Source organism: Gossypium arboreum, chromosome 3 (assembly GCF_025698485.1).
Source record: "Gossypium arboreum isolate Shixiya-1 chromosome 3, ASM2569848v2, whole genome shotgun sequence".
In the NCBI taxonomy this organism is placed as follows: domain Eukaryota; kingdom Viridiplantae; phylum Streptophyta; class Magnoliopsida; order Malvales; family Malvaceae; genus Gossypium; species Gossypium arboreum.
Genome location: NC_069072.1, coordinates 1527401 through 1540030, shown reverse-complemented (window position 1 = coordinate 1540030; position 12630 = coordinate 1527401). Strand labels below are relative to the sequence as shown.

The 12630-nt window shown below is 27.9% G+C and overlaps 1 protein-coding gene across 1 annotated transcript; it reads left to right on the top strand.

Annotated features, from left to right (window-relative positions):
* The first annotated feature begins 9704 nt into the window (after positions 1 to 9704).
* On the top strand, positions 9705 to 12630 carry LOC108476419 (cysteine protease RD19A). The gene is made up of 4 exons (XM_017778637.2): positions 9705 to 10255; positions 10344 to 10463; positions 11189 to 11435; positions 12194 to 12630. The coding sequence occupies exons 1-4, from the start codon at positions 9776 to 9778 to the stop codon at positions 12469 to 12471; spliced, it is 1125 nt and encodes a 374-aa protein (XP_017634126.2). The 5' UTR covers positions 9705 to 9775; the 3' UTR covers positions 12472 to 12630.

Sequence of the window (12630 nt, the reverse complement as noted above, 5' to 3'; positions counted from 1 at the left end):
AATTTGGAAAATTTGTACTCTGTTATTCAAATTTCTGTAATTTTATAATTATCAATAAATTACATGACTAAAAAATTAATATATATATACAATTTATATATGAATTTGATGGCATCTTTATTCCAAAATTATACATTTTGACAATTTACTTTGATAAAAATTCATAATTAATTTATAATATTAACAATTAACTTTTATCAAATCAACTTTAAAATATGAATTAAATCAAATCTATGTGACAAATTTATAATTAATACTAAATTTATTCAATTAACAAAATTATAAAAATTTTAATTAAATTTCAATTAAAAATTAATATTATAACTTTTAAATATTAAAATATATAATTTTTATCAAATACAAGTATCATATTAAAAAATTGTCAAAGCTATATATCAAATCTTATATTAAACCTTTTATAATTATCAATAAATCACATGAACAATAAAATAAAAAATTTAATTAATTTTTAAAGTAAGAAAATAAGAACTGTTAGGTCATTGATGTCAATCCCAATCACGTGAAGCTTTGATATTAAATAAAGGTTGAGAGACTTTAATTTTGAAAAAAAAAGTCTGTTATTGATAAAATAATAAAATATATATATTTAAACGTACAAAATCATCCTTTCCTTGAATAGAAAATGATGATGACTTTTATAGAAGTATTTAGTCTTGTAGTCAACTAAATAATTTATATGGTAGTCGAAGACTTGCATTGAATGCCTATGATACCAATTATATCTAAAATTTATGGATTAAATTGTAAATATACCTATAATTATTGTATGTAAAAGGGTGAAGTTTTGAAGACTAGAGAAGACTAGATCGATACAACACTGAATTTAATGCAAAGATGAAGATTCATCTTTGGCTCTGTTAAAGCAATTTTCAGGATTCTTATCCTGTTTTAATGATTCACTCATGAAGTTTTGAAGCTTGAGACCAAATTAAAACATAAACAATAGTGTGAGGACTACGGTACAATTAATACCAAATCTAATATCTCAGATATTTTATTTAATAACAAGATCTAAAACATCCATTTTAATCATGGAGTTCCCATTTTTTTAGTCATCACGTTTTTGTTCCTCTTCACTCTCGACTAATCGCTCGTGCAAGACACCTCCATAAATCCAAGTTTATATAAAGAATGTGAGCGACACGTTCTTTGGGAAGCGACGATGCAAAAAAGTGAGTGAAACGATGTGAATAAAAGAGGAGGCGGTAGTGGGGTAACATAGCAACAAACAGTGGACCAAAACGCCTCGTTGACTGACCTAAAATTGGCTGGTCCGCGATTGCTTAACAATCGCTGTCAAGTCCCATCCTTTTTTTTTCAAAGTGCGCGTATCCATATATATTCGTTTCCTTCTTCATTTTTCGATTCCATTTTTCCATCTAATAAAAGGGAAAATTTCTTTAAAAGGCCTATGTACTTTGTGTTTTAATAGATTTACTCCATCTATTATAAGTCGATAATCTTTAGTTCTCTACTTTTTAAAATAGGTGAAAATACTTGACAAGTCCCTCTATTAGAATAGAGGGACATAATCAAATTAGTCAATATAATTACATTCTATATCATTTAACTAATTAATGGAAAAAAGTTAACATCAAAAACTAAAATTACATATTTCGAATAGGGCGAAGTCAAGGGCTGGCAAGGGTCCTAGTCCCTAAAATAGAAAATTTTTATTTAGGTCTTTTATAATTTATAAAATTTTAAATTAATATTCATAAAATTACACTTTGACCTCTTAAAATGATATAAATTTAATTTAATTTTTAAAATTATAAAGATATAAACTATTAAAATAATAAAATTATATTTTTATTATCATAAAATTATATAATTTAATTTTAATCTCTTTAAAAAAATTTTGACTTCACCTCTTTTCGGAAAGTAAAAAATTAAAAGAAATTCATAATATAGTAAAGATGTTCTATACAATTTGACGTATTCGTTTTGATCTTCACTTTTAGATTCACTTTTCCACCTTTGTTCTAAAAACGGCTCAGCCTCACGACTTGCCCTTTTGTTGTGCTTTTCTTTTATGCATGTCATATTTAAGATGCTCTATATGATTGAAAATACCCCAACGACTAGACTTGGCTAGAGCCAATTCGCTTGTCCGGTTCAATTAGGGCGATTCTATTTGGGTCGAGTTTAGACTTAAATTTTTTATTTTAAAATTAGGTTAATTGATTTAAATTCAAATTAAATGATTTTTAAATGTTTCTGTTTATATTTAATTATAAAATGTATAAATATTAATATAATTTATATTTTTTATTTTTATTTTTAAAAACAATGATATGAGTTTTTTTAGGAGTCCAACCTTGCTTAAAATTAGGTCTAGATTTTTTTTAATCGGGCCTCGATTTGGTCCAACCTGACTAAACGTGCCTATGAGTTGAGCTAGGCCGAGACTCGATTCCAAACAAATTTCAAGCCTATGCTTATTTTTGAGCTGGCTCAACCAGTCCAAAAAGTCAACTTCACTCTTCAAAATATAAATAATAAAAATATATATATTTTAATTAATATTTTTATACTTTTATAATTAATTTTAAATTTAAAAATATTTTTTATTATTTAAATTAAATTCGAGCTAGGCTAGATTGAGGTGCAAAAATTATTATCCAAGCCCAACCTGACTACTTGACCCTTGGATAGGTCTAAACTCAACACATGGACACTTCTAACAATGACTCAACTTGAATGTTTTTGTAATTTCCAGGCTGGTGATCACTGATATATAACAATCTAATGAAAAGTGAAATTAAAAAAAATTGAAGGGTCAAAATTAAATTATAATTTTTTATGAGACATAAAGATGTATTTTTATCATTGTTTTTATAAAAAATATAAATAATAATTTTATCATTCTTGAAGTTTAAATTGCAATTTCATCATATTAACTCATAACATTACAAATTTCAAAGGGTTTGAAGATAAATTTTCTGATTTTAAGGTGACCAACAGCCTACCCAGTGCCGCACTAAACATAGTAGAAAGGCCAAAACAATATTTTAACCAAAAATATACTTAAAATTTGTGATTAAACTACCATCTAAAGGATCCAAATTATGTGGATTAAAATCAAGTCAAAAATATTTTCAAAATAAACATCATATCTTATTGAATATATTGTGTTTGCCAATATCATAAAAACATGACCACCATTAATTTGTGAATGAATATGTTAGTTGAAGAGAATGGCAACCCAAAAAATAACAAAATAATACCATATTAATTTCGAAGAGAATTTCGTCGATTAAGTCTTAATTCAATTGATATGGGCATTGTTGTTAATGCAGTAAGAAATGAATTCAAATACGTTAAAATGCACTATACTTCTATTTATAAGTTGAAATATGCTATTAAAAAATATAATTATAATTTATAACAAAATTATTTTCAAAGAGAATCCCACTATCACACCAATGCTTGTTGCACTTAAAAATCTTTTCCCTCTTTTTGTTAAATATAATATGGAATCATGTTCTTTTTAGCAAAGAAAAACTTTCCCAAAGTTTTATGATTACCATCCCAAAAGTTAAAATTGAGCACTTCGGGAAAAAAGTATAGGAGCCTTTGACCAAAAAATTAAAATAATAATAAATTTTGAGGTGCTAAACTTAAAATTATATTGTCAAATTATTGGTTTTGTATATGTATATTAAAATATGCTTTTAAATATTTGGATTTTTTTATATATTTGGAGTTCAGTTTCTTACTTTTTTGAATTTTAAAATTCAAATTCAATTGTTAATGTTGTTAAACTTTTTTTATTAAGTTTATTGACGTGGCATCTTGAAATAAAAGATGATATTGTAATAAACATGAATTTAACAAAAGAATTTTAACGATGTTAATAGTTAGACTTGCATTTTTTTTATCTGGAGAGTAGAGAGACTAATTTCATTGAAATAAATTTAAATGGCTAAATTCTAAAAATATATAAAGTATAGGGACTTGAAGCATATTTTAACCTATATTTGACTTGAGAATCTAAACCCTATACCAACTTTAATTTGGTCCTTTCTGTTATTATTAATGTTGTGCCTTGTTTCAAATTATTATTAATGTTATCCCTTGTTTCAAATCACATAGGCCCTGTTTGCCTATTGGCTGATAACTGATTGTTGATTGCAATGATTGATTTGATCAACTGATTCTTAATTGATTTGACCAATTGATTCTATTAATTATTTATTTAAAAGTGTTTAATAAAACTTAGCTGAAAGTTAATATGTGTAAAATGACAAATAATGGTATGGCACATTTTATTGTTAAGTATTTATTTGTTTATAATACTTTAGTCTTTATTGGATTAAATTATTGAAAAAACACTATTATTAAGGAATTAAAACATCCATTATGGTAATTAATTAGTGAATATTTTTGAAATTTTAAATAAATAAATCTCTTAAGTTCCTTATTTGTAAATATTAACCTTGTGGAAATTAATAAATATTAATAATATATCAAAATAATTGTAAACTATATTCTTAATGATATTTATGTCATGTCCTTAGTATATAAATTATTGATATTTATGTCACACTCTTAATAAATTTGTTAAGTAGGATATTTCAATTAATATAAAGTTGCATAAGAAATCATTTTAAACAAGTAAATTGAAAATAAATTAAGAGTACATAAATATTTAGGGTTGAATGGGCTCGATTGAAATTTTCTTACGGAAATGTTGATTTTTGTAGATTCCCGGTGGATTTTTTTTTTTTTTAGATTTATTTTGGACTTTAAAGGTGAAAGTAAAAATGAGAGAATGAAGGCTTGTGATATATTGGCACTCCTATTAGGTTTAAAAGGATGTGGCAAATGGAGTAATTTTTGAGCAAATATGCTCAAATATGACATTTCACATATCTCATTCACAATCAGTTATTGAAAAATGTTGTTCATCCCAGAGTTTTTTTGTTTTGGGGGTTTGAGCTCAACAATTTATTGCAAACATTCATTCATCAAACACTACAATTAGATGATTTGACACCAAATCATTTATTTGTACCCAAATCAGCTAAAAAAATGTCCAAAACTCTATTTATCAAACACCCCATAGTTAAAATATTTTGTTAGTTGATTGATGTGCAACTAAAAAAATAAAAAAGCACAAAACCCGAAATTCAAAATTCAAAATTTCTTATTTAAAATGTGAAATTATTGTATCAAAATAGTGATTTCTTCGTAATTTAAACATTTTAAAAATTTTCAATTCAACTTCATTTAAAAGAAGTTTATTTTCCCTTTTTAATTACATTTTTAATTGTGTTAGTAATTTGGACTGAAGTATAATATTAATAATAGTAGGAAGATCAAATTATGTCAAATTAAAGTGTACGGATCAATCAATAATACCTTGGTTGTATTAAAAAAAAGGTCTAAGCCTTGAGACGTTGAGCACATAGGTTCAAGTCTAGCATTGTTAAAAAATATGTGCGACCTTGTTAATTAATTCAATTTAGTTTTTTGTTTGTAATGATTTAATTATAGTTAATTGAAACTTCAAAGAAAAAAGTATAGGGATTAAATTTGTAAATAGAATATAATACAGGAACTAAAACTAAAATTCGTCCAAAATAATATTTTGGATATAATAATGAATTAACTATATTTTGATATGGTTAATTGCAGGCCATATTTAGCATGGATTGAGCCTGATTTAATGGAAAAACCATAGATTAAGACCCATTTTTTGGTATAACGGACAGACATTTTTTAACCATTTTTTCTCGGTTTTTTAAGTTTTTAAATTTCATATGCTAAATTAAATGTTTGGAAAATTTCTGGAAATTAAGGTAAAACATAAGTTATTTTAGTTAAAATTAAAAATAGAAAAAAAATGTTGTTTTCATTGTTTTCCATGAAATATTTTGTAAAATTGAAAATGTTAAAATAAGAATTTCTAAAATTTTATTTTAGATTAATTAATGGATTCTCCCTATTTCAAACTCTAAAAATATGTTTTTTTTTTCTTTAATTCATTTTCACGCCGCAAATAATATTACTAATCACCGATCTGTCAATGCATATTTCCTCAAGTTTCTTTATCACTAACGAGGAATCACCTTCTATTTCCACAAACCGAAAACCCATCTCTTGAGCAAATCTAATTGCTTGGGTACTGACTATGGCTTCTGCTATTAAAGCATCATGTATATGAGGTTTCCATAGACAAACTCCTCCCATGATAAGTCCATCACCGGTCCGTATAATAATGCTTGTACTTGATGCTTCCAGATCATTGTAAAAGCTCGTATCAAAGTTTACGCGAATAAAAAGTTTCAGAAAAGATTGTCATCACCCTGATTCTTATGATGTATGGTTTAAATTTTACTCTGTCAGTAAAAACCACAATGCTGTTTTTAAAAATTAGTAAAAAACTTATTTTTGGGTGTTTAAATTACCTTAGTAATGCACTAATGATTTTCTATATATACTGGTTGATATATATATATATAAGGATTGGTAGTTCTCATTTGATGATTCAACTTGACTTCAAATAGATGCCCTTAGCCTTAAGCAAATGCAAAAGTTGGCACAAAGCTAAAGAAGAAGAAGAAATTGTAACTAAATACAAAGTTGTTGGACAAATCAATATCTTATGCTATGTTTTTCAGCAAGGGACAGTTTGCATGAATTTAAAAATTTAACTCGAATTGAGATATTTGAATTAAAATCACTGTTATTCAAAATTGAATCAATTCTATTTTTATTTAACATATAAAAATAATTATTTTATATTTATAATTGTGAAAATAATTTAAAAGTTATTGACGAGTTATTATTTTTTAGAAGTGTTTATGATTTTGAAATTTTATCAAATAATATTTAAAAGCCATAAAACAAAATTCATTTTATCAATTTAAGTTTAAAAGATCTAAAACGAAAAAGAAAAAAATCGAACCATATTATAATGGACAAGTAAAAAATCTAACTAAACTAAACCGATATCACCGTTAGTTTTTACTAATTAATGAGCTTCATTTATTGTTGAAAAATTCATTTAATTTTAATGATAAAACAATGAATTAAGATCAATAATTTGTTTTTCTATACATTATCCAAAATTGTTTTTAGTCAAAAGAGCATGTGTTAAGCAAGAGTTTAAAATACTTCAATGGTAGGTGTGATGCTTTTTTTTTTTAATTTATTTAATTTTCAGTGGGAAAGGACCAAGACAAATAAATATATTTTTTTGAGCTTAAGACAAAGAAGTATTCTTCTTCGAAAATTACTGACTTTTTTTCATATAATAAATTATCTTATTCGCCATGAAAAATATTTTGTATTTTATTATAGGTTCTGATAATATCTCGTCTTTATGATACAATGTCTAGAATACTTATAATTCTTTTTCAACCTTTGAATAAAAGGATAATACATTTTAACGTATTTCGAACTCACGCCTCTTATATTGACAATAAATATTAAGATATATATATTAAGAGAATGATTTTAGAAAAAATTAGAGATAATATAGTGTTGAATATATAAAATTAGAAATAGAATTTTAGCAGTGAAAAAAAAAATGGCAACAAGTGCTTCTAGAGCACCTTTAAATTAAGGATTGAAGTTTAGTTAATATTATGTTTTAAAAATTATTATTTGGCATATTGCAATAATATTTAAATCGGATTGGACTGGATTGGCTGAACTAGAAATAGATTGGGATATTGGGATGAAGAAAGTTATTTGATCAATCGACCCGAAATTGGTACAAATAGGATAAAAGTTAGTTGGACCATATATTTTTTTAAATTTTAATGATTTATTTAATCGAGTGGACGAAACGATTCAACCATTGGTCCAGTTCTAAAAATCCTAGCATATTATTATTAAATTGTGTTATTTCTAAAATTCAACTAGAGGTGCTTATGGGCCAGATCAGATCCGTCCTATGCAAGGTATTTAGATCATTTTCCAAGTTCGGGCTCGACTCTAAAAAGTGGGCTTACTTTTTACCTAAGCCCTGCCCGATTTAAGAAAAGTAAACTTGGGTCCGTCCATATTTGATTTTTTTAGGTTAATTTTTATTTAAATTAAATTTTTTTAAAAAATATAATACACTAAATGCACTAAAAAAGCTAAAATAAAATATTTCTAACACATTAAAATACATTAAAAAATTACCATTAATATGACAAATGTATTGTATCAAACATAAATTTTAAAAGTTTATATTTTGGGTTGAGTTATTTAGTTGGGTAAGTTTTTTTTAAGTATTGGACAATGAGTTTAATTGTTATTGGATTAGTGATTTAGTATAAATATAAATATATATTTATTAATTATCATATATAATTAATATAATATTGTTTTAAAACATGTTTTTCGGACCGGGTAAAATTTTTTTGCCCATGGCTCGACCCATACAGAAAACAATACTGAAATTTTACCAAAGTCTATTTTTCAAGCCTTGTATTGTGTCCAAACCCTTCTTTTTTTGGACAGACCTTCAGGCCTAGGTGGGTGGCTCGACCCATGAGCTGGTTTAAACTTAATGTTTAGTAGAAGTATTATTTATTACACATGTTTTAGAATATGGGTTAGCAATAAACTTTTTAGCGTTTGGTGTAAGTGTTATTTATTACATATGTTTTAGTACATGGATTAGCAATAAACTAATTCAATTGGTGATATTTAACCATTCCAGTGACCTATTTTTAACAAAGAGAAGAAAAATTTTCGCTTATTTTAAAGATGTCTTATTTTATAAAAGAGCTTTTATTTGTGTTTTTAATTTAAATTTGCACTAATTATTCTTTATTTAATGCCTAACTATTGTAATATATATATAATAAATAAGATTTTTCCTTATGTTATTATACTAGTAACCAATGAGGCATTAATTGTTAAATGTATCATCACATGTGCAATATCATGTTAACTTATTATTTTCATATAATACTAAAAAAAATCAATTATGAGAACATTATAATTTCGTGTCAATACTGAGATTTCAAAATTAAAAAAGAAACACAGGACAAAGAATAATTCAATTAGAAAACATTAACTAAATCAACAATTTTATGCATAACAAATGATTAATAACAAAAATTAACCGAACAAATTTGACTATTACCGTTTGGTTTAAACTAAAAATTTAAGATAAAAATACAATGATTAAAAATAATAATTCGGAATCCCAATTTGTGACCTTTTGATCGAGTGTTTATCTTCTTTAGGAATAATATAAGTTTAAATTATTTTTGTATCAAAAAATAATAATAATTTGAAAAGTATAGTCATAAACCTACCAATGTTATTGGAAGCATATCAGATTGGTTGGATTAGAAATCAATCGATACATCAATTTAAAAAAAGAGATTGAACGATTTTTAAGTGAATTACTCGAAATCGATAAAAACTCGATAAAAAATTTAAAAAATAGAAAAAGTGTGAACAAAGATGACCCAAATTGCGCAATTAAAAACCAACCCACCTAAACGTTCATAATATTTTTATGGAACTAAATTATTAAAACGGTGTATAATAATTAAAAAAAAAAAAAAACAGCCCAAATCCAAAAGCAACTATCATTCAATGCCAACACTTCACTCAACCACGTGGCGTTCCCTCGTTGGTCACTCTTTTCCCTCACACAGAAGCAACATTTTTAAAATCCCCAAACTACCCCCACAACTATTAATTTCAAAGTATTATATCCATTATGTACCTATAAATAACGCACCTTCGTTTTTTTCCTTTTTCACTTCCAAAAAGGAAAAAGAAAAGCAAAAAAATGGCTCATCGTATGGCGTTTTCTCTGTGTGTCATTTCGTATTTTTTATTCATCGGTTTGATATCATCGGAGGCTTTCTCGGTCGTCGGATCAGAAGTTGATCCGTTGATCAGGCAAGTAACGGACGGTCAAGATGATGGAGTGGAGACACAGCCCTTGACCGCTGAGCATCACTTCTCGCTGTTCAAGGCTCGGTTCAAGAAATCGTACGGCTCGGAGGAGGAGCATGATTACCGGTTCAAGGTTTTCCGGGCGAACTTGAGACGAGCGGAGCGTCATCAGAAGCTTGACCCGTCCGCGACTCACGGTGTGACTCAGTTCTCCGATTTGACTCCCGGTGAGTTCAGGAAGAGGTTTTTGGGGTTAAGGAGGCTGAGACTGCCTAAAGATGCGAACCAGGCACCGATTTTGCCTACCGATAATTTGCCTGAGGATTTTGATTGGAGAGAAAAAGGAGCTGTTACGCCCGTCAAAAATCAGGTTTTCAATTTTTAAAAGCCTGCAGTTTGTAACATTTTTATAATAAATGTATTGCATTGATTTTTGTTTATGTTTGTTTGGTTATTAGGGTTCATGTGGATCATGCTGGTCTTTTAGTACAACAGGAGCCTTGGAAGGTGCTAATTTTTTGGCAACTGGAAAACTCGTGAGCCTTAGTGAGCAACAGCTCGTTGATTGTGATCATGAGGTTTGAGTTCTTTTACTTGTTTTGATGTTCTTAATGTTTATGTATAACCTTCTGTCCTTGAATTCATTACAATTTCAAATTGATGCTCATTAGTTCGTTTTTCTTTAGTTTGTGCTAAATGCTATGCGTAGTTTAAGTTGCTAAGTCGCATTAGAAAATTGTTAAACTTCCTTTAAGTTTGCAATTGGAATAATTGCATTAGAATTTTTTTTGTTAGTTATTGCTTCTGTCTTTGTTCAACATGATGGATATTATGAATACATTAAGGAATTGGTCAAAGAACATAAACGATGAATTTTGGGAGGTAATGATCAGTTTGCATTTGATTTATTGATTCTTGCTTGATTCTAGGGTTCCAATCCCTCGTTCCCCAAATCAATACAATAGCTAAGAAAGTATATTAACACTATGCTATTGCAAGAGTATTATTTTTTCAATACGTCTTAGTACATAAGTTAGCAATAAACTAACTTAATTTGCCCCTCAACTTATTTTGAGTAATGGGAAGTGAAACTTTTTACTTATTCTAAATAAGTCTTAATTTTTTTACTAGAGTTTTACTCATCCTTCTAATTTGAAGTCTAAATTTATACTTCGATTATTCTTTATGTTGTGATAAACTATTTTAGTACGTATGTAGTACCTAAGTTTTTTTTTTCTTTGTATTATTACACTAGCAACCAATGAGACATAAAGGGTAATTGTAAATCCTCTTTGGTTTATAGTGTGATCCAGAGGAAGCAGGTTCATGCGACTCAGGATGCAATGGTGGTCTTATGAATAGTGCTTTTGAGTATACACTCAAAGCTGGTGGACTCATGCGTGAGGAAGACTACCCCTACACTGGCACTGATCGTGGGACCTGCAAATTTGACAAGTCCAAGATTGTTGCTAAGGTGGCCAATTTCAGCGTTGTTTCCCTTGATGAGGATCAAATTGCTGCAAATCTTGTGAAGAATGGTCCTCTTGCAGGTAAGTCAATAATTTTTACCCTTACACTAGCTTTAGGGATATTTGAATTCGTTTATCATTTGCACTAAATTCGAGTATTATTATCCAAATCTGAATTAATTAAATCATACAGCAAATATCCAAATCGGTGAATTTACCTGAGAGGATCCTTTATTGTCGGGACTTGATCAAATTAGTCCCTCTAGTATTAAATAGATAAATTAGTCCTTGTGTTATTAAAAAGAATCAACTAAAGGCAAAGTGGACTAGAGTTAACATTTACTGTTTAAAAAATATCATTTATTGTTTCACTAATTTTCAAGACATTTTTTATACAGTAAATGTTAACTATGCTCCAATTTGGACTTATTTGATTCTTTTTAATAGTATAGGGACTAAATTGATCCATTTAATAATAGAGAGATTAATTTGATCCAGTCCATATAATACAGGGACCGCTCAAGTACTTTAACCTATCCAAGTCTGTTATAGATTTGCATTTAGTAAGTGTAAAAAGTTTTAAGAAGTAAAACAAATAATGGATTTCGATATCCAAATCTGAATTCATTATCTACAAAACTAAAGTAGATTTGGATAACGGACATCCGAATATGTTAAAGCAGATTCAAATAATGGATATATGAGGATTAATTTCGACATCCATTTACAATTCGTTATCAGCAAATCAAAGTTTCACAAATATCCAAATCCTTACTATCCATTGCTGAATAATGGCTTATCATTAATTCTGAGCTGTCTGCTTCCTTTTGCAATGGCAGTTGCCATAAATGCAGTGTTCATGCAAACATACATTGGGGGAGTTTCTTGCCCGTACATTTGCTCTAAACGCCTCGACCACGGAGTATTGTTGGTGGGGTATGGTTCAGCAGGCTATGCCCCCATCAGGTTGAAGGATAAACCATATTGGATCATTAAGAACTCATGGGGAGAAACCTGGGGTGAAAATGGATACTACAAAATCTGCAGGGGTCGCAATGTTTGTGGTGTAGATTCCTTGGTCTCCACTGTTGCTGCTGTTAATACCAACTCTGAGTAATGTGTGTGTATGCCCCAATTGGTTTGCATATATGTGATGTTTTACGCAGGTATTTGGGAAAAACTTGATGTTTTTACATAAACCTTTTAAATTCCTCGTGTTTCTGTATTTGTGTAAAAACAACTGAAATGTTTGTTAGTGCAAAAAAGTTCCAACTAA

Coding starts and splice junctions, on each gene's coding strand:
- LOC108476419 (XM_017778637.2), top strand. CDS start 9,776: ATGGCTCATCGTATGGCGTTTTCTCTGTGTGTCATTTCGTATTTTTTA. Junction 10,256..10,343: donor TTACGCCCGTCAAAAATCAG/GTTTTCAATTTT, acceptor TTTGGTTATTAG/GGTTCATGTGGATCATGCTG. Junction 11,436..12,193: donor GAAGAATGGTCCTCTTGCAG/GTAAGTCAATAA, acceptor TTGCAATGGCAG/TTGCCATAAATGCAGTGTTC.